Here is a 22,431-nt window from a genome sequence, read left to right as displayed (position 1 = left end):
CTCTGGCCGTCACTAGCTGCGTGGCCTTAGGCAGGCCCCTCCAAGTGGAGTCTACACTCCTCCTCATGTTCTGTCAGGAACCCAGGGCAATGCCCACGTCCTGCTTGTTACTCCTTGCTTTTTTTTTTTTTTTTGGTCAGTCATGGGGCTTGAACTCTGGGCCTGGGCACTGTCCCTCAACTTTTCAGCTCAAGGCTAGCACTCTACCACTTGAGCCACAGAGCCACTCCTGGTTTTCTGGTGGTTTATTGGAGATACGAGTCTCATGGTCTTTCCTGCCTAGGCTGGCTTTGAACTGCAATCCTCAGATCTCAGCCTCCTGAGTAGTTAGGATTACAGTGCCTGGATAGCCTTCTCTTTTCTTACCTCTAGAATGCTAGCCGCATGTGTTCCTGGGTCAGTTTGCCTAGGAGTGATTAGAGGAGTTCCAGCAATACCCTCAGCTTGGCCCTTGGCTCCCAGAAAAAATACATAGCATGGGTGAATAGGGGTCCACTCAGACTTGACCTCCGTGGATGCTGAGGCCCACAAGGCCCTAGTCCAACTCTCTCCAGCTCCACCCCACTTTCCTGTTTCCCCTGCACACTAAGCTCACTGGGTAGTCAGCTGCTGATAGCTGGATAGATCTCTCCTCAGGGAGCTGGAGAGGCAGGACTGAGCTCATTGCTAGAGCACTATGTGGGGCTGGGTACTGAGCAAGGGGACAGGCTGACTACCCTCTCCCAAGTTAGCCTTGCCCAGCAAAGGAAACGCAGTGTGATGGGAATGGGGCAGTGTTGGGTTTCAATTCTGACCTGGTCACTTCCTAGCTGTGTGACTTAGGGCAAATGATTTTGTCTTTCTGTGAAAACAAGCAGTGATGCCTCCCTCCCAGGGACACAAGAAGACTTAACAGCCAAACCTCCAAGAAGCAGAGCCTGGCGCCTGGTGAGTGCTCAATGAACCAAGCTGTTATTACTGTCAGCACAGAGCGGGGCACACGGCGGGCGGGTGTTCAGTAGTGGTAGCCCTTGGGTCAGAGCCAGGGCTCTGAAGCAGCGAATCTTCTCGCTCCCTGCTCCCAGCCACTTTGTGGACTCCTGGCTGTCCACAAATTAAGAGTCCAGACACCCTATCCAGCATCTTCTCACCAGTCTCTTGTGTACCCCCTGCAGCCTGTCACTCAGACCCTCCTCCTTCCTTTCCCCTCAGCCTGCAACCATACACCATTTCCCCTTGGGCCTGGTAGACTGAGAACCACCACAGAGGCTCAGTTCCTGTGCCACTTCCTCCCTGAAGCCTTCCATGCTTTCCCAAGGCCAACAAAGCCTATTCCCCAACCCAAGGATTCGCCCATCCGAATGCACCCAACTGTCCATCCTCCACTGAACCTCGGACTCCATTTCGCTCAGTCCCGGCCTGCCCACACCCACCCCCCCAATCAGGGCTGGAAGCTCTGAACACATTGGGGGAGGGAGGGCGGGGAATGTGTGGGTTTGGAAGGGCAGCTGAGCAGCGAGGTTTCTAAGGGAACTCAGGGCAGCAGCGAGAAGGGTGAGTATCTGTTACTGGGTTGGCAGGCTGGGGAGCCCAACCAGCACAAGTTGGGGGTCAGGGGCCATAGTCCCTTCACTCCCCTGGCAGGGGCACAGTGTAACCGGCATGGTGGGGGAGACCCCAGGGAGGGTACGGCAGAGGCCTGAGCTTCCCTCATCGCCTGGGGGCACAGCTGGTACCGCAGATTCCCTTCAGGATGACTGGGAAGCGTTCCGGAGCCCCCTTGGGGAGGGGGGCCCCCACCCATCCAGTGTGTCCAGCTGGTGTGGCCAGGCGCCAGCAGGCAGGGTTCCACATGCAGAGCTCCCTGTGAGCTGCGGGGGGGGGGGGCTGGAGCAGGTGGGCACAGCCGGGAGGGCCCTGGAGAGCCTAGTCCAGAGGCCCCTGGAAAATGAGGCGGACGCAGCCATGTTCACCGGTGAGCCAGGCCCCGCAAAAGGGGCAGGCCGCGTGGAAGGCGTGCGTGCCGTGCGGCAGTGGTGTCTGGGCCCAGTAACGGGCAGTCTTCTCAGAGCAGACATGGCCGCAGGGTGCGAAAGCATGACTGGGGGGCCCCGGGTCCAGGCACAGCCCAGCCTCCTGGCCTAGCCACAGGGGTACATAGGGACCCACCAGTCGGCAGAGGGGACATTCACGCTCCTGGGGTCCCCGCTCCCGTCGACAGCCCCAGCCGTGGTAGCCGTGGACGTGGCCGCAGCGGACGTAGACCCAGGGCTGCTGCTTGTCAGGGGCTGTGCGGCCCCGGGCTGGACTGGGGAAGGCCAGGGTGCTGAGGCCCACGGGACACTGGGGCCGCGCTGCATTGGCCTCCTGCCGCTGGGCCTCCAGCTGTTTCAGCGTGGGCGCCCGCAGCAAGCCTGCCGGAGTGCGCCACAGCAGCGTGGCCCCACACAGGTCGATGAGGGAGCCGTCTTGCAACACGTTGGATTCATTTTCCACCTGCCAGAGACAGCAGAAAGCCTTAGTCCAAGATGTCCCCCGCCCAGTCATCCGGCTGCAGCCCCCCGGAGGCCCTGCAGAGGGCGCCTGGGCCGGCAGAGGACAGACATCCCGCTCCACCCACCCCTCTTCCCCAGCTCTCAGCAGGACTTGGGTTTGGTGTACCAGGGAAACAAATCTGGTTCTATCAATCCGGACATCTGGACATTTTCTAAAGTGCTTTCCAGAGGTCTCCAATAATGGTGAAGGCCAGAAAAATGCTGGATACTTAGCCCGGAGCAAGGGTCCTGGGGGTTGTGATGAACAGACCACCTAGGATTGAACTGGGGCCTCACTAACTCTGCATCCCTGGGAGAGTCACTTAACCTCTCTGTGTGTTTAGTTTCTATTTCAAGCTGAATTCCACATTTCAGTATCTCAAACGAGCCTTGTGAGGCAGTAGGTATAAATAATTCAAAGGGCGCCTAGCACAGTAGGTGCTCAACAAGCATGTGTTTGTGACACATTCATGTACAGAGATTTGTTGTTGTTCGTTGAGATATGGTCTCATTATATAACCAAGTTGACATCCAACTCACAGTCCTCCTGCCTCTGGCTCCCAAGTGCTGGGATTATAGGTATGCCCTACTATATCCAGTTGAGGTACATAATTTTGTTTCTGGACTTTCCATGGTTCTGAGGATCAAACCCAGAACCTAGCACATTCTAAGTACAGACTTTTTTTTTTTTTTTGGTTGGTCATGGGGCCTGAACTCTGGGCCTGGGTGCTGTCCCTCAGCTCTTCAGCTCAAGGCTAGTGCTCTACCACTTGAGCCATAGAGCCACTTCCAGCTTTTTCTGTGTATGTGGTGCTGAGGAATCGAACCCAGGGCCTCATGCATGCGAGGCAAGCGCTCTACCACTGAGCCACCTTACCAGCCCATCTAAGTGTAGATTTTTTACCTTTGAGCTACATGTGTAATTTTCAAAACCAATAGAGTTAACACTGGAAAGCTCTGCTTTCCCCTGAGCTTTTGTGTCTCCCAGGCTCACATACCCACCCTCAGGGACAGCAGAGCCCAGGAAAGGAACAAGGCCACAACCCTTCCTTTCTCTAGATCTCACTCTCAACTTGATCTGAGTACTCTAATCTGTACCACATGGTACAGATTACAGGCCACTGGCCACAGGCCAGCACTGTAAGAACTAATCTAAGGGCCTTTTCCTGTTGGAATAGGATAATAAAGCTGAACTCGCCTAAACGTGACAGACATGCTACAAGCTGCCAACACTGTGGACTGTGAGCTGCTTCCACATAGGCCAAGTGTCACTCTCATAATCGAGTGTGGTTTTCAAAGCTGTCAGCAGCCATAAAGCCACTTGTGACTGCACAGCACCTCGTGTGACTCCATCTTACATCACCTCACGGAATTCAAGAAGTGTGCAAACCGGGTGCGGGTGGCTGACGCCTGTAATCCTAGCTACTCAGGAGGCTGAGGATCATGATTCAAAACCAGCCAGGCAGGAATGTCGGTGAGACTCTGATCTCCAATAAACAACTAGAAAACCGGAAGTGGCACTGTGGCTCAAGCGGTAGAGCACTTGCCTTGAGCTGAAGAGTGCAGGGACAGCGCCCAAGCACAAAGTTCAAGCCCCATGACCAGCCAAAAAAAAAAAAAAAAAAAAAAAAAAAAGTGTGCAGGCCACAATCTGGGTGGGCTGGGCTGCTCTGTAGGGCAAGTACCGAGAGTTCTGTGAGCCTGCAGCTCTCCCAGCCAGAGCCCATGGGGACTACCTGGGACACAAGGACTGCACGTCACCTATCTCCAGGCAGATTATAAGGAGGACCTGGAAGGACTGGGGAAAAGATGGAGAGGGCCACCTACCAGCTTCCCCCGCTGCTGGGCCGAGCGGCTGTCCCGCAGTGTGTACACGTTCCCGCAGACTGATATCTCCCGCCAGACACCTGGGGCCGAGTCCTCAGAGAAGCCGCCCGCAGGGTGCATCACCAGGACCCCATTGGTGGTCAGGCCATCCATCAGGCCATCGGGGGTCCGCCATTTGGCTGCCCGCTCCTGGGACCACATTGAAGATCAGCTCACATTTCCCCAAGGGGCGCAGAGGTGGCTGCCCCCACTCTACCTTTATGTCCCAGAGAGGACTCCATACACATGACCTCCCTGAGCATCCCTTGGCTTATTCATGATGTGGGCTGCTAAGGCCCTGTGTGGCTGGGGACCGGCCCATCACTCCAGGCTGCTGCCTTCCCAAACCCTCCCCACTTTCCAGTAGAGAGCTCGACCCTGCCTGGGATACACTCACTCCAAGGAAGATGTTGCTGGAGGCGTCAAAGCCGGCAGCATAGATGCGGGCCGTATAGGGTGGCCTGCGGTCACAGAGGATGCGACAGGCGTAACGGGAAATGGTGCTCTGGGCAGAAGGGCCCTCGGTGGCCCCTCCTCCCGGGGAGGTGTCTGTTACCACGAAGTCGATCATGTTCTCAGTGGAGCGGCCAATCTGCAAGCGAGGGGAGGCAGGCACAGCCATCACATGGGCAAGGCTCAGGACCCCAAACAAGGAGGCAGCAGGGTCCACAGAGAGGCAGCACACAGTGACTCTCCAGACCTTCTGGGCTCCCAAGAAGCCACTCGAGGTGCAATTAGCCACCATCTAGAGTGGCTCTTGCTCTATTGCTCCCAAAGCTTTGGGAAGACTCTCACTCAGTTCAAAAACAAAAACTGATCAATTCACTGATAAATCAATGGAAAACTGATATCCTAGAAATCTTTGCAGCAAACTGTAAGCATTTAATAAGGATTGACTAGATGTGTAGCTGTTTAGCCGTACAGCAAACACAAAAGTCCTGAGTTCGGATCCCAGTGCCCCCTCCCCTCACTGAAGCTGCTATAATAGGCTAAGCATTTTATGTGTCCACCCATGGGGTAGTTGCCATTATGGGTCCTGTTTTACAAATGAAGAAACAAAGGCCCACAGAGATCAAGTCTTGCACAAAGTAAATGACAAAGCTGGCATGCCAATGCTTACACTACCCTCTGAACTCTGAAGCCACATGGCTTTCCGCGGCGTCTTGCCTCTCAGTCTTGATACCACTACTAATTTACTGTCAGCGACCCACGTGGGACACGCTGCTTCCTCCTTGGAAGGGTGGGCTGCTGTGCTGAGTGAGCCAAAACACTTAGAAGCTCAGAGGCCCGGAGGCTGGGGGAGGGCTGGGCGTACCTGGAACATGTCTGTGTCGCTGTCGTGTGTGTACTCCACTATGACCGAGTGGCTCCGGGACAGTGTGTATGAGATGCTGTGCTGGCCTCGGTTACTCAAGGCCTGGTGAGGAGAAAGTAGTCACTTGCCAGAGCACCCCGGACATGAGAGCTAAGTTTCTGAGTGAAGACAAGCTCGGGGCCCAGTGGGGCTACTCCCAAGGAGGCTAACAGCATTTTGTGCAGGGGGATTCTAAGTACAGCAGGAACTCTATACAGGTTACTCTATACAGTCCTCCCCCCAGAATGGGCTTATTGGTCTCATTTGAAAGTGGGGGGCTGTGTGCTCAGCCACACTGCTGGAACTAGCAGAAGCTGATTTCTACCCCAAATCTTCTAAAGCCAACGTTTCACCCTTTGCCACTGCTGTGTGACATCACATCCTGCAAAAGGTCAAGGGTCATCATTGCTCTGGTAGCCCCATGGGCAAAGAGTAGTGACACAGTGGGCTGGGATGGGGGGCAGGGGGCATGCGCATGTGGGTCTGGCAAGACCGAAGACCTGGGCCAAGGGCACAGAGGGCAGAACGGTGCTCGGTTCTCAGTCTACTGGCATAAGCTGCTTGCCTTGGAGACGAGCGGTGTGGAAATGTGGTGCATGACGTCTGGCTTCACTCCGTTGGCATGTGGCCTGCGGCTCAGTGCCAGGCGGCTCCGCCGGCGGCCCTTGTCCCCGCTTGCCAGACACCCATTGTAGCTGTTAATGTTAAAGGGGTTAAGAAGAGAAGGGTATGGGAAGAGGAAGAGAGAGAGAATGAAAAGTGAGTGACTGGGGAGCCTTAGAGAACACTGTCAACTCTAGCTTGCTAAGCAAGCTCAAGAATCACGGAAAGCTAGAAGACCCTGTGATAGTCAACTGGGTCTCATTAAACTATCATCATGAGTCCCCTGGATGGCTGTGCTATGTCTGGGGAAGGTGCTGGGCTGGTAGCAGTGATGTATCATGAGTCCATGAAGCGAGGATCGGTTCTCAAGGAATTCAGCCATACCTGCCTTGACTCAGACACAAGCCAAGTGCACCCCAACCCTCTGGGCAAGAGAAGAGAATCATGATCCCAAGATTGGGTTTCTGAGAAGGGGAACCCCTCATAGGGGTTGAAGAACTGGGGAGTCCCCTGCAGCAAACCAGCACTTATGACACTACTTCTCAAAAACACATGAAGAAAAACCACAGACCCTCAAGGTCACTACGTCCATATCTCCACTCACTTCACATGCCCACCCTCCTTTCCAGCTCACATCCAGTGGGAAGGACCCTGAGAAGAAAAGATGGGGTGAGTCACAGCCTCCACCACTGTCTCTGTGTCCCTGGTCCCTTGAGGCGTCTGTGTGGTGTCCTGCCAGGCAATTGTCTTTCTTCCCATTTTATAAATGAGACACATTGAGGCTCAGGGAAGTAAAGTCACTTGCCTTGGGGTCAATAGGTAACAAAGTCCAGATATGCATTCAGATCTGCCTGACCCCAGACTTGGCAAAAGCCCTTCAAAATGGAATAGTATTCACCCTGAGCCAAAGCTTCCAGCGCTTTGTGAGCTCAGGGCAGTGAAGCACAATAGGGGAAGATGACCACCAGGCAAAAAACATTGTTCTGCCTGTAAGCAATGGGGAGTCATGGACGGTTTCAGAGCAGAAAGTGATGGGATAAGCAGCTAAGTACAGACAAGGAGCCAAGTGTCCATGGCTCATACTTTTAATCTTAGCTTCTCAGGAGGTTGAGATCTGAGCAGGAAAATCTATGCAACTCTATCTCCAATTAACCATCAAAGAGTTAGAGGTGGAAGTATGGCTCCTAGTGGTAAAGCACCAACCTGAAATGAAAAAGATAAGGGACAGCGGCTAGGCCCTGAGTTCAACACACACACACACACACACACACACACACACACACACACACACACACACACACACACACACACACACACACACACACACGCCATTTCACTCAGATCGACTTACTCCAGTGAGTGTGTTAAAATCCAGATTCACCAGCCCCACCAGATTCTGATTCTGAAGGTTTGGGGCACCTGTCAAGATGTGTTTTCAATATACTCTCCAATAGTTCTGGTGCACAGCCTGACATGGGACCTCCCTGCCCAGGGAGAATAGAGAGCTGTCAAGAGGGCCCATCTTCTTACATGAAAAGTCTCCCCATCAGAAGTCTTTCCCTGGGCTGGAAAGCAAGCCTTTCCTTCATGATAATAAACAGCAGCTTTTCCAATGCAAACACCCCTGTGTGAGATATCTGTTGCCCTTCTCCTGCATAAGGAAGGAAAGGAGTCAGAGGGGTCATCAGGGCCCAGGTTAAGGACTCAGATGGGCCTAAACTTAAATCCTTAATCTGTACCTGGGCACTGGTAGTTCACACCTGTAATCCTACCTACTCAGGAGTCTGAGATCTGAGGATCTCAGTTTGAAGCCAGCCTGGGCAGAAAAGTCCATGAGACTCTAATCTCCATTGAACCAGCAAAAAGCCAGAAGTGGAGGCATGACTCAACTCTCTCTCTCTCTCTCTCTCTCTCTCTCTCTCACACACACACACAAATGCTCTTCGACTCACCCCATGACTTCCATAAAATGAGGCTCATTTTTTCAGGACTTACTTTGCAGGTTGATTTTTTTTTTGACCTGCAGGTCTTTATTCTAGAAGGGCCATGTTGTAAATGCAGGTTGATTTTTGAGAACAAAAGTGTTTGTTTGGCAGTGTGGTATAGTTACAGCAAGTTCTTGATAAGTATTTACTTTTATTTTTTAAAAAGCATATGTCATAGCCAGGTGCTGGTGGCTCACACCTGTAATCCTGTAGTCCTAGCTACTCAAAAGGCTGAGATCTGAGAATTGAGGTGCAAAGCCAGCCTGGGAAGAAAAGTCCATGACATTCTTTTTTTGGGGGGAGGGGGCAGTCCGGTCGTGGGGCTTGAACTCTGGGCCTGGGCGCTGTCCCTCAGCTTTTCAGCTCAAGGCTAGTGCTCTACCACTTGAGCCACAGCGCCACTTCTGGCTTTTTTTTTCTGCTTATGTGGTGCTGAGGAATTGAACCCAGGGCCTAATGCATGCAAGGTGAGTGCTCTACCACTGAGCCACCTTCCCAGCCTCTCCATGACATTCTTATCTCCAATAAACTACTCAGAAAAAGCCAGAAGTGGTGCTGTGGCTCAAATGGTAGAGCACTAGCCTTGAGCACAAAGAGGCTCAGGAATAGTGCCTAGGTCCTGAGTTCAAGCCTCAGGACTCGCAAAAGAAGAAAAAAGCACATGTCATGTATGGATCAACAAATGGTAGCTGTTGTTATGCTTAATCATTATTATCATGAAACTACAACTTCTCAAGCAGTGTCTTCAGGACTGATGGCCAAAAGGAGACTGATGGGAGAGGAAGAGAAGGAATTTGTGTCTGGGGAAAGAGCTGCATGGAAGGTCCATGGATCCTGATCAGGCAAAGACTAAGAAGAAATGAGGTCTTTGCAGTCATCAAGTCATATTCTTCTTCCCTAGACTCAGTTTTGTCATTTGTACTGTGAAGGAGAGCTATGGTTGTGTGACAGCATACCAGATCTAGAGTAAGAAAACTTGGGTCCAAATCCCAGCCCTGCCACTTACCAGCTGTGTGCCCTTGGACCAGGCACTTCCCCTCTCTGAGCCTCGGTTTCCTCACCTCCTTCCTCACAGCATCTTTGTGAAGATTGAAATGAAATAATGTCCATGAAAGGGCTTGGCACAGGCTTGCCTCCCAGAACACTTGGCATGTGCTGGGTGCTGTGCTGTTCTTTACATAATAAAAATTCCTTCCTTCCTTCCTTCCTTCCTTCTTTCCTTCCTTCCTTCCTTCCCTTCCTTTGTCCTTACAACCCTTCGAGGTAGGGATTTTTGTTATCACTGCTTACAAAATGGGGAAACTGAGGCACGGGGAAATTCAGCAACTTGCAGAGGCAGGAATGGAACTAAGCAGTTTTAGGTAGAACCTCAATTTTTCACCCCACACTACACACGCCCTCAGTGCTTTGCAGACTGCAGCTGGTGGTACTATGTTCTTTTGAGACCAGAAACTTGGGTAGACAGAGTTGTCTCAGATATTTATGAAAAAATAATTACACATGATGGAGGGTTTAGCCAGCTTTGTCTTTCATCTGAGAATCAAATAGCAAAAGACCCTCTGGGGAGCTAGGGCCCTTCCTTATTCTGGCTGCCCCAAGGAGGTGCCTAGAACGGACCCACCCCGCCCGGAGCAGGTTAGGCTCACCCTAGGACGATGAGTTCACCATATTTGATGGGCTCCTCGCCTGGCTGTGCATCTTCACCAGGAGAAGAGAGAAGGCAAGAGCCACTGTTCTCAGGGTGCTGGAGGTCTGAGGTTCGGGAAGACCCCACTTCAGGATTTCCTTCAAGCACCATTCTGGGCAGAGCAGGAGAGGGGAAAAAGAGCTTACGGCTTCCCACCCCAGTTCCCCTCAATCCCCAGTCTTGGCTCCTAAATGGCCACTTGGGTTAAGGTGATGGTGACCTTTCACCATTCACCTCTACCTGTCCTGGGCTTCCTGGGACACCACAAAGGGGAGACGGGTGGGAAGGAATAAAAAGAAGGGGTGGCAGTCAGAGGGGCAAACTATTGGGTGGGATCAGAGAGATGGAACAATTTGGGGAGGTCAGAGAGTGTTTTGTGCCCAAGATCCCAGCCTTGAACGTACTTTGAAGACTGGCAACCGAGGAGGTGAGAGCCCTTACCTCTCATTCAGAGTTCCTGGCTCGAGATCTAAGCCCCAGGACCCGAGTTACCCTCTGTCAGGTTCTTGGGATCTGTAAACCATCCTCATTCTTCCTGTCTCTCTGCAGGTCTAGCCCTCTGTCTGTCTCATCTATTTCTCAATGACTCTCTGTCCTCCCAGCTCCGTCCTTCTCTCTTCCCACTCTCCACCCCCTCTCCGCCTGCCTGCCTGCCTTCCTCTCACCATCCATCTGACTCAGTCTCCCCATCTCGGCCGCGCACTGCGGGCAGGCCTCCGGATCCCTCCTGGGTGCGCGCCCGCCCCTCCGCCCCCCCCCCCCCCCGCTCCCCGTGTCGGCCGGGGTCCGCAGCCGCGGGCGTCCCGAGGCCTGTGGGGGCGGCGCTCCCCGCGCTCCGGCCGCAGCGGCGCGCGTCTCCCGCAGGCAGCCTGTTTGGAAAACATCCCCACGCCGGAGGGGCTGCGCCGGGGCAGGCCCGCGTCCCCGGGCACCGCACACGCAGATACACACTCGGCGGCCCCCCCGCGCGCGATGCCAGCACCCGCACGGAGCCCACCCGGGACCCGCCACCGCAGACGCGCAGACAACCGCCGGCCCACTCCCCCTCCCCCGCCGCCCCCAGACACGCAAACACGCCCCCCGCGCCCGCCGGGGCCCGCCCGCCGCAGCCCCCGCCCCCTACGCCCCGCCGGCCTCACCTGGCTGCGCCCCGGGCCCCACTCGGCGCTGCTCTCTCCCCGCCTCACCCCTGCTCTGCCTCCGGGCTGCTGCGGCGGGATGGGCCGGACCCGCGGTGGCTCCGCGCTGCCTCGTCACGGGGACACCCGAGGCCGAGGGGGAGGGGAGGAGCCAAGACAGCACCGCCCCTAGCCCATGCCCCGCCCCTCTAGTTCCGCCCCCAACCAGAGCTCCGCCTCACCAAGGCTCCGCCCTCTGCGGCTTAGCCTCGCCCCTCGTTGGTCGAGCCAGCGTTTTTGGGAAACCACGCCCCTCCCCGGGCACCGCCCCATAATCCGGGAAGTCCCGCCCACCTCTCCCTCGGAGGAACTCCCTCGCTCCGCCCATCTAGTTGAGGGACTTCCCCTAATCTACAAGGCCCCGCCCTCATCCTGGGCTCCACTTCCCGGGGCCGGGTTGCCAGGGACCCAGGGGATGGACGCCTAGTCACCTCCTCCTCATAGGCCTGGATTGTGGGGGAGACACTTTTCCCAGCCTTAGGTCTGGGGACTCCTTGCCTCACCGCTACAAAACCCTGCCTCCCATATGGGAAGCCGTGGGATTTGAGAAGAGGAGCTAGGAGAGTTTGGAAAGTACTGGAGGAGGGAAGCAGGGAGGTGTGCGGGAGGCCGCCCGGAGGCCGAGGGCACCTGCTGCTCTGTCCCGGTCCCGGTTAGTCTTCAGCCCAGCGGGGCCACTCTCTCTCGCTGGGCCACCCTGCGCCAGCTCTGGACCCGAGCGTCCGGACAGCCACGTCCCCTGCCTCTTGGGCAGCAAGCAACCCACCGATTGCACTAATACCCCGGAGCCTGTTGCTTGAACCCTGGGCCTGGGCGCTGTCCCTGAGCTCAGCAGCTCAAGGCTAGCACTCTACCACTTGAGCCACAGCACCACTTCCAGCTTTTTCGGTTTATGTGGTACTGAGGAATCAAACCCAGGGCCTCATGCGTGCGAGGCAAGCACTGTACCTCTGAGCCACCTTCCCAACCCCAAAACAGAGATCTTACAAAACACTGTAAAGAAAAGCTTTGGAAGGTAATTAAGAGGGGGTGGTGAGTGATTTCCTTTAGATAAGAATTTGGGAAGTAAGAATTGTCTTAAATATTTGTTCTGAAATGGAAAAAGGAAGAAATTAAGACTAACCACCAAATGTTGGAATAAGTAGCAGATGGTAGAGTATGTCTTAAGTTTTATAAGATAGAACTTAAAAAATAATAGTAAAGCTGGTACGTAACTAATTGGTTGTGGTTTTAAAAACTGAGCTAAAGATTTTTCCTAAGGTCAGCCTGGCGCCGGTGGCTCACGCCTGTAATCCTAGCTACTCAGGAGGCTGAGATCTGAGGATTGCCGTTCAAAGCCAGCCCAGGCAGGAAAGTCTGTGAGACTCTTTACCTCCAATAAAAAACACTAGAAAACCCCTGTAGCTCAAGTGGTAGAGCGCTAGCCTTGAGCTGAATAGCTGAGGGACAGCGCCCAGGCCCAGAGTTCAAGCCACACAACCTACCAAAAAAAAAATTTTTTTTCCTAAGGTCAAAATTAAAACAAAGTTGTAACTAAGCCAGAATTCATTTAAGTGTTTATGTCAAGAAGCCTCCTTGGATATGACGATGAAAAGGACACAAAGGTTGCCTATGATCTTTTGCGCCTCGTTATAATTAAAAAAGCTTGGTGACATCTCCAATGGTTTCAGTCTTAATTAGTATCCTGAAGTACTATATGCAATAAAAATAACTGGAGAGCTTAATCAGTTGCTGTTTTAAAAAACTTTAATAATAGCCGGGCGCTGGTGGCTCACGCCTGTAATCCTAGCTACTCAGGAGGCTGAGATCTGAGGATCGCGGTTCAAAGCCAGCCCGGGCAGGAGAGACCGTGAGACTCTTATCTCCAATAAACCGCCAGAAAACCAGAAGTGGCGCTGTAGCTCAAGTGGTTGAGCACTCGCCTTGAGCTGAAGAGCTGAGCGACAGCGCTCAGGCCCAGAGTTCAAGGCCCATGACCGACCAAAAAAAAAAAAAAACTTTAATAATGACTACTGTTGTCTTTTGTCATTACAAATTTGATCCTCTGCAGCATTTTTACAGTCAGACCCACAGAGGGATAAATAATACTTGTGAGTATTTATTGGTCATCAGACAGGCAGGTGGAAGAAGAAATTCTGTATTAAGAATTCAACAACATGCCGCTTTAAATAAAGAAACAGGGGGATGTGTTGGGTGCCAAAGGCTTGAGTTCCTTGAGCAACAGTTCAGAACCATGTCAGCTCTGCCCAGATGACCTGAAGCAGCAACAGTCAATAGGTCCCAAGGCTTATTTTCTTAGCCTTGGAGCCGGAACCTTGGGTTTGGATGGCTTTACCCATAAGCCATTTTTCCTGTCAGTTGCCAAACTGCCAACATTTGCTCAGAGCTACGTGTCATGTACAACACACTTTCTCTTTGTGCAAGTGCCTGTATAAACGTATTGAACTATGGTATGTACTGCTTCTGTCTCCCAGACCCCTACCCCTGGGTGATGAAAATCCACCTGCTCCCAGCTTTCTGTAAGGTGTGTGTGTGTGTGTTCCTTGATCTCCTACTGTCTTTCCTCAGATTTTTTTTTTTTTTTTTGCCAGTCCTGAGGCTTGAACTCAGGCCTGGGCACTGTCCCTGAGTTTCTTTTTCTTTCTTTTTTTTTTTTTTGGGTCCAGTCGTGAGGTCTGAACTCTTGGCCTGCGTGCTGTCCCTCAGCTCTTCAGCTCAAGGCTAGCACTCTACCACTTGAGCCACAGCGCCACTTTTGGCTTTTTTTTTTCTGCTTATGTGGTGCTGAGGAATCAAACCCAGGGCCTTAAGCATGCAAGGCGAGCGCTCTACCACCGAGCCAACTTCCCAGCCCGTCCCTGAGTTTCTTTTGCTCAAGGTTAGCCCTCTACCTCTTGAGCCATGTCACCACTTCCAGCCTTTTCTGTTTATGTGTTACTGAGGACTCTGAGGCTTCTAAATCCAGAGCTTTGTCTCAAGAACTCTAGGCCTCAGTTTCCTTATTTGTGAAATGGGAATACCAATGGTTCCCTACCTGTAATGGTATAATAACATACAGTATTATTCAGAAACCCCTTCTTTCAGCCCTTCCCTTTACTGTCTGCAATCCAGATCGTATTCCTATTGCTTCAAAGGAAGGTACAGAAAATAGAACAAGATACAAACTTTAAGCAGTGAGGGTCAGAGATAGAAGGAGGAAAGTGGAGACAGGGGTTGGGGGGGAGTGAGGGGGGGGCTGTGAATCATGTTTGTAATCCCAGTTACTCAGGAGGTTGAGATCTGAGGATTTCATGGAAGTCAGCCTGGTCAGGAAAGTCCATGAGACTCTTATCTCCAATTAATCTCCAAAAAACAGGAGGTGGAGCTGTGATTCAAAGTGGTACAGTGATAGTCTTGAGCAGAAAAAGCTCAGGGACAGCACCCAGGCCCTGAGTTCAAGCTGCATGACCAAAAAACAAACAAACAAACAACATTATTACCTTTTTGAACTCAGGGCCTCACGTTCTTCCTTAGCTTTTTCCCACACAGCTAGCACTTTACCATTTGAACCACTGTTCCACTTCCAGCTTTTGGTTAATTAAAAATAAGAGTCTCACTGTGTTTAAAACTATATTCTACAACTTGTGGGTAGGAACAGGAGGAAAAAACTGGGAGAAAGCTAGGGAAGGGGTTGCATTGTCCAAAAAGAAATGTACCTGACTTAGGTAACTGAAACCTCCTTGTACATCACCTTTATAATAACAAAACAAAATTAAAAAAAAATCCAATCAGAAATATCCTACATTCAAGCCGGGTGCTGGTGGCTCACGCCTGTAATCCTAGCTACTCAGGAGGCTGAGATCTGAGGATCGCGGTTCAAAGCCAGCCCGGGCAGGAGAGACCGTGAGACTCCTATCTCCAATAAACCACCAGAAAACCGGAAGTGGCGCTGTAGCTCAAGTGGTAGAGCGCTCGCCTTGAGCTGAAGAGCTGAGGGACAGCTCCCAGGCCCAGAGTTCAAGCTCCACGACCGACAAAAAAAAAAAACAAAAACAAAAAAAAAAAGAAATATCCTACATTCACATTCAAAGTGGCAATAGTCACTTTCAATTTTAAATTGCTAATAGTAATTGATTCTTGTATACTGAATTCCTTAATACAAAAGAGAGGTAAGATCTAGTAACAGCTACCAAGATGTTGATATTGTTGATAACAGATAAAATTGCAAACCGAGGGCTGGGAATGTGGCTTAGTGGTAGAGTGCTTGCCTAGCATGCATGAAGCCCTGGGTTTGATACCTCAGGACTACATGAACAGAAAAGGCTGGAAGTGGTGCTGTGGCTCAAGTGGTAGAGCACTTGCCTTGATCACAGAGAGGCTCAGGGACAGTGCCCAGACCCTAAGTTCAAGCCCCAGGATTGGCAAAAAAATTTTTCAAACTGGTTAACATTTGTTTCCTTCCTAAAATATCACCCCACAAAAATCCATTTAACAAATTTCAAAGTATATGAAATGTACATGTAAAAATAAAATTGCTTAGTCAACAAAGAACTTAACAGGGCCCAAGATTTCAAGTATAATAGTTTCTTTGTCATATTCATTTTGTTTCAAAGACTGGCATACAATCTTAAGAAAGAACTTCTTCTTTGGTTAAATCCATGTAAAGTCTTGTCTGTAAAATCCAAGTATTTTCAGTTGCCTTTGTGTATAAAATCTCCTTAGTTTCCTTCAACAAACTACTATTACGTGTTAACATTGGATAAATACAGTGAATGTGATTCATCCCTGAAGGCCATTGTGGATTGACAGAACTCTTGTGGCATAAAATATGTGACTAAATTTATCTTATTAGAAAGGAAGAATCTCTCAGATTTGTTTTCCCAGACTGACTTTGAATCTTAATCCTCAGATCACAGCCTCCTGAATAGCTAGGATTGTATATGTGAGCCACTAGCACTGGGTTTCTTTTATTTTCTTGGATACAGTGACAGAAAGTTAGGAGAATTGGTGTATCTAGTTGAGAAAGTTTGTTGACGAACCACAATAAACAAATAAACAAAGAAAAGAAACAAGCTAGGTGCCAGTGGTTTGCATCCGAATCTTAGTTACTCAGGAGGCTAAGAAATGAGGATCATGGTTCAAAGCCAGCCAGGGCAGAAAAGTGCCTGTGAGACTCTTATCCCCCATTAATCACAAAAACCGAAAGTGGAACCACAGCTCAAAAGGGTAGAGCATTAGCCTTGAGCAAAAGAGCTCAGAACAGCACCTAGGCCCTGAGTTCAAGTCCCATGAAGAAGAAGAAGAAGAAGAAGAAGAAGAAGAAGAAGAAGAAGGAGAAGGAGAAGGAGAAGGAGAAGGAGAAGGAGAAGGAGAAGGAGAAGGAGAAGGAGAAGGAGAAGGAGAAGGAGAAGGAGAAGGAGAAGGAAGAGGAGGTAGAGGTGGGGGGGGAAGGAGGAGGAGGAGGAGGTAGAGGAGGAAGAGGTGGAGGAGGAGGAGAGGGGAGGGGGAAGAGGGGGAAGAGGAGGAGGAGGAAGAAGAAGAAGAAAGCAGCAACCACAGCCAGTTCTGGTAGGGAGATGTAGAGGGGGACGGGAAGAGCAAAGATGTTAGACTTAACCATGGTGTCTTTGCTTGGAAAAGAAAGAACCTTCAGGTTGACTTAGGGATCCAGAGATGAGGAGCTGTGGCCTCATTCTCAAGCTCTAGCTAGGGAGCAGAGTGACACCAGTATTTGTGTGTGCTTTGTGTGGTGGCTGCCACAGTTGGTCTGTGGAGTGCTGAATGCATGGATGGCCTTAGAATGAATGTGCCACAAAAGGGCCAAATTGAGAGAGGATGGCAGATCCTAAGGGTTTTCTCTCTTTTCTTTTTTTCTTTTTTGTCAGACATGAGGCTTGAACTCTGGGCCTGGGTGCTGTCCCTGAACTCTTCAGTACAAGGCGAGTGCTCTACCATTTGAGACACAGCACCATTTCCAGTTTTCTGGTGGTTTACTGGAGAAAAGAGTCTCATGGACTTTCCTGCTCAGGCTGGCTTTGAATGGCGACCCTCAGATCTCAGCCTCCTGAGTAGCTAGGATGACAGGCGTGAGCTACCAGTGCCCGGCTGGGGTCTCATCATTTATAGGGGAGATCAGAGTACCTGGCTTGACATAGAAGTGCCAGCTAGAGGCAGACATCTAAGTAAAAGCTAGCAAGGAAAAGACCAGGCTCCAGGGGCATGGGTCCATAGGCTGGTGGCTCCCCCCAGTGGCTTGATGTTAGGAAAATGTTCCAGGATTGGAGAGACTTCCAAGTAGAAATGAGGAGGACTGAGTTTACCTGTGAGGTTTGGGAGACCAAAGCAGCCCATACCATAGTTCAGTGTGCTTACTTATACAGGAATTTGCACAAACAAAAGGCAAGGAGGAGCCAGGCACCAGTGGCTCATGCCTGTCATTGTAGCTACTCAGGAGGCTGAGCTCTGAGGATCATGGTTTGCAGCCAACCCAGGCAGGAAAGTCCATGAGACTCTCATCTCCAATTGCCCAGCAAAAATATGGAAGTGGAGCTGTAACTCAAATGGTAGAGCAGTAACCTTAAGCAAAAATGCTTCGGGACAATGTTCAGGCCCTGAGTTCAAGCCCTAGGACCAGAACAAAAGAGAGAGAGAGAGAGAGAGAGAGAGAGAGAGAGAGAGAGAGAGAGAGAGAGAGAGAGAGAGAGAGAGAGAGAGAGAGAGAGAGAGAAAATAAAATAGGCTGAGCACCAGCACACCTGTAATCCCAGCTACTCAAGAGACAGATCTGAGGATCACTGTTTAAAGCCAGCCTGGGGGCTAGGAAGGTGATAGAGTGCTTGCCTTGCATGCATGAGACCCTGGGTTCAATTCCTCAGTACCACATAAGCAGAAAAAGCCAGAAGTAGTGCTGTGGCTCAAGTGGTTTGAGCAGAAGAGCTGAGGGACAGCACCCAGGCCCCATGACTGATCAAATAAACAAATAAATAAATAAAGCAAGCAAGCCTGGGCAGGAAAATCCATGAGACTTTTTTTTGTGTGTGTCGGTCGTGGGGCCTGAACTCTGGGCCTGGGTGCTGTCCTTCAGCTCTTCAGCTCAAGGCTAGTGGCTCTACCACTTGAGCCACAGTGCCACTTCCGGCTTTTTCTGTTTATGTGGTGCTGAGGAATTGAACCCAGGGCCTCATGCATGGGAGGCAAGCACTCTACCACTGAGCCACCTTCCCAACCCCCATGAGACTCTTAATGTCCAATTAACCAGCAAAAATCCAGAAGTGGTGGTATGGTTCAAGTGGTAGAGACCAACCTTGAGCAAAAAAGCCAATGGAGAGCAACAGGTCCTGAGTTCAAGCCCCAGTATCAACACATACACACACAGTTCAAATTTAAAACAACTGGGGAAAGCTTAAAACTCTAGTGTAGTACCAAGAGAGAGAATGTCATTGGAGAACAGGCAGGAGACATGATAGCCAATGAGTCAAATCTACCTGGCTGTGTGTGTGTGTGTGTGTGTGTGTGTGTGTGTGTGTGTGTGTGTTGGTCCTGTGGCTTGAACTAAGAGCCTGGGTGCTGTCCTTCAGCTTTTGTTTTGCTCAAGACTGGTACCACTTGGGCCACAACCCTATTTCTGGCTTTTTGATACTTAATCCCAACTGGCTTCGAATAGCAATCCTCAAACCTCAGTCTCCTGAGTAGTTAGGATTAGGCATGAGCCACCAGTGCCTGTTATCTGCTACCTGTTTTTGTAGAGAATTGGTGTGTTGGGAGTCAGAGACAGGAGTTCCTTGAGCAACAGTTCAGAACCGTGTCATCTCTGCCTATGACCTGAGGCAGCAACAGTTGAACAGTCAAACAGTTGGAAGGCATATTTCATATCTTAGCCTTGGAGCTAAATTAATGAGCTCAGATAGCTTTACTCAAGGTCATATGTTTTTCCTGTTAATTACCAAACTTTTGCTGAGAGCTACCTATCACGTACAACACCTCTCTCCTTTTTCTTTTCTTTTCTTTCTTTCTTTCTTTCTTTCTTTCTTTCTTTCTTTCTTTCTTTCTTTCTTTCTTTCTTTCTTTCTTTCTTTTTCTTTCTTTCTCTCTCTCTCTCTTTCTTTCTTTTTCTTTCTTTTTTTGTCGGCCCTGGGGCTTGAGCTCTGGGCCTGGGCACTGTCCCTCAGTTCTTCAACTCAAGGCAAGCACTCTACCACTTGAGCTACCACACTACTTCTGGTTTTCTGGTAGTTTATTATAGATAAGCGTCTCATAGACTTTCCTGCCTGGGCTGGCTTTGAATGGAGATCCTCAGTGTTCGCTTCGGCAACACATATACTAAAATTGGAACGATACAGAGAAGATTAGCATGGCCCCTGCGCAAGGATGACACGCAAATTCGTGAAGTGAATGGAGATCCTCAGATCTCAGCCTCCTGAGAAGCTAGGATTACAGGTGTGAGCTACTGGTGCCCAGCTCCTCCTTGCCTTTTGTTTGTGCAAGTGCCTGTATAAGTAAACACACTGAACTATGGGCTGCTTCGGTCTCCAAGGCCTCTACCCCTAGCTCCTGACAGTCCATCTGCTCCCAGCTTTCTGTAAGGTGTGTGTGTGTTTCTCAATCTCCTACTGTCTTTTTTTTTTTTTTTTGTCGGTTGTGGGGCCTGAACTCTGGGCCTGGGCGCTGTCCCCCAGCTCTTCAGCTGTAGACCAGCGCTCTACCACCTGAGCCTCAGCCCCACTTCTGGCTTTTTGTGCTTATCTGGTGCTGAGGAATCGAACCGAGGGCCTCATGCATGCAAGGCAAGCACTCTACCACTGAGCCACCTTCCCAGCCCTCTCCTACTGTCTTCCTCCCTGGTCTGCAGTAGGCGTTAGGAAGAAGTTCATCTCAGTATCTAGCTATATTAGCAAATTACCTTGTAACAAATCACCCGAAAGCTTAGCCACTTAAATAAGAAACATTCAGTATCTCATTCTGGTTTTGAGGGTCAGAAACAGGAGATTCTTAGCGGGATGGTTCTACATTGGGGTCCCTCATTAGGTGGCAGTCAGGTGTCAGCTGTCCATACACCTTTCCAAGGTGATGTGCCCATGTAACCTAGCAAATGAATACTGGTAATAATCACATCCAGATGGTATGACTTAATAATTTTCCAAAGGATCTATCTCCAGACATCATGGTCACATTAAGTTGCCACCCTCTTAGTCCCACTAATATATGTCTTTGGGATAAAACTCTTCCATATGTTAAGGGATATTTATATTCAAAATCATACTCAAAGCTGGCCACCAGTGGCTCACATTTGTAATCCTGGATACTCAGGAGGCTGAGTATTGTCTCCAATTAACCAGCAATAAAACTATAAATGGAGCTGTAGCTCAAGAGGTAGAATGCTAACCTTGAATGGAAAAAGCCAAGGTAAAGGTTAAGGTCCTGAATTTAAGCCCCAGCACTAGCACACATGCACATGTGCACACACACATACAAATACAGGACTGGGAATGTGGCTTAGTGGTAAAATGCTTGCCTCGCATGCATGAAGCCCTGGGTTTGATTCCTTAGCACCACAATAAACAGAAAAAGCTGTAAGTGGCACTGTGGTTCAAGTGGTAGAGTGCTAGCCCTGAGCAAAAGAAGCTCAGGGACAGTACCCAGGCCCTGAGTTCAAGCCCCAGGACTGGCAAAAAAAATCATACACTAACATAGCAGCAGTTAAATTCATGAATACTAGCCATATGGTCTAGGTTCAAATTCTGATATACTGCTTTCTAGTAATTTATCTTAACATAATTTGAGCTACAATTATAGAACATCTGAGACTGGGTACGTTTTTGTGGTGGTGCTTCTGGGGATAGAACTCAAGAGATTTTCGAATGCTAGGCAGCTACTCTGCCACTGAACAACATCCCCAGCCTCAAGACTGGGCAGTTTATAAAGAGCAGAAATTTATTTCTTGTAGTTCTGGAGGCTGGGAAGGCTAAGATTAGGGTACCGTCTGCCAAGGGCCTTCTTGCTGTGTCATAACATGGCAGAGGCAGAAGACAAGACTGAGAAGAAGAGAAGCTGAACACATCCATTCCATTCCCTCAATAATGGCTTTAATCCATTGATGAGGGCAGCACTCTCCTGGCCTAACCAATTCTTAAAGGCCCCATCCTTTAATGCTGCTACAATGGCACTTTAATTTCAACTTGAGTTTAGGAGGAGCAAGCCATGTTCAGATCATAGCCACAGCCCAGAGGAACACAGGGTAAGCGACATTGCACCCAGTATCTGGGTTTCTTTATCTGTAAAGTGGACATCTTTGTGCCTATCCCTCATAGGGTAGGGGGAAAGTAACTGTTCATAAAAACAGTTCTCTCTGGACACCAGCGGCTCATGTCTGTAATCCTAGCTACTCAGGAGGTTGAGATATGAGGATCAAGGTTCAAAGCCAGCCCAGGAAGCAATGTCTGTGAGACAACCTCCAATTAAACACCAAAAAGCTGGAAGTGAAGCTGTGGCTCAAGCAGAAGTGAGGGGAGAAGGAGGGGGGGGAGGAGGGGGAGAAGGAGGAGGGGGAGGAGGAGGAGGAGGAGGTGGTGAAGGAGGCAGTGCTGGGGCTTAGGGACAGTGCCCAGGCCCTGAGTTCAAGCCCTAGGAATGGAACAAATATACATACATACAGACAGACAGACAGACGCAAATACACATATACATACATAAAATAGAATAGTAAAGTCAGTCTTCATAACTTTCCTGAGAGGTTGGGGGGTATATATTATAATTCCCATTACACTAGGTACAAAAAAAAAAAAAAAAGAATTAACAGCCAGCAACCTGGTAGTTTGCTTCCAAGATCTATACTTGTTACCATTCAGCAACAGGACTCAATTTTTAAAAATGAATGAATTAATTAAAAAGTCTCCCAGTCCCTAACTAGCTCCAAGTTCATTTCAAACCTTAGATTTTCACTGTGTCCAGTAGATGACATCCTAGTGCCTTGGCAAACAACAGAGCCTGCAGGAGGGGCCGAAACTACCATACCCACAATACTGTGCGAGGATCAAGGTCCCACTGCCATTGGGCTGTCTGAGACGGTGCCTGTACACATTCCTGGGAAATTGCGTGCACCGAAGCCATTCAGAGTCTTTCACTATCTGCAGAAGACCAATTGTGAAGAATTAAAAAAAATCCCTAGGCCTCCTTGGCTCACTAGTTGGGGAGCGGTAAGGACCGAAACAAGGCTGCTATTTGTTGACCTAACGGGAGGACCGTTGACCTCTGGCCCAAGATGGCGGCG

The 22,431-nt window shown here is 50.2% G+C and overlaps 1 protein-coding gene and 1 non-coding gene across 3 annotated transcripts; one reads left to right on the top strand and one right to left on the bottom strand.

Moving 5' to 3' along the window:
- Window positions 1–928: 928 nt before the first annotated feature.
- LOC138824342 (E3 ubiquitin-protein ligase pellino homolog 3) lies at window positions 929–22,409 on the bottom strand. 2 transcript variants are annotated; one of them, XM_070018167.1, is made up of 8 exons: window positions 22,091–22,409; window positions 9,968–10,120; window positions 9,328–9,399; window positions 6,299–6,428; window positions 5,695–5,796; window positions 4,777–4,971; window positions 4,341–4,529; window positions 929–2,475 (listed from the first exon to the last, which is right to left on the bottom strand). In XM_070018167.1, the coding sequence occupies exons 1-8, from the start codon at window positions 22,171–22,173 to the stop codon at window positions 1,906–1,908; spliced, it is 1,494 nt and encodes a 497-aa protein (XP_069874268.1). In that variant the 5' UTR covers window positions 22,174–22,409; the 3' UTR covers window positions 929–1,905. The 2 variants fall into 2 exon arrangements, with proteins under 2 accessions (XP_069874268.1, XP_069874269.1); XM_070018168.1 differs by lacking the exon at window positions 22,091–22,409 and adding an exon at window positions 11,148–11,260.
- On the top strand, window positions 19,461–19,567 carry LOC138824378 (U6 spliceosomal RNA). Its single transcript, XR_011371069.1, has one exon. It is a non-coding gene; the product is annotated as a U6 spliceosomal RNA (small nuclear RNA).
- Window positions 22,410–22,431: the final 22 nt, after the last annotated feature.

This window comes from Dipodomys merriami, unplaced genomic scaffold (genome assembly GCF_024711535.1).
Source record: "Dipodomys merriami isolate MVZ:Mamm:240054 unplaced genomic scaffold, mDipMer1.0.p SCAF_128, whole genome shotgun sequence".
Classification (NCBI taxonomy): Eukaryota; Metazoa; Chordata; class Mammalia; order Rodentia; family Heteromyidae; genus Dipodomys; species Dipodomys merriami.
This window is presented reverse-complemented; position numbering and strand designations above follow the sequence as displayed.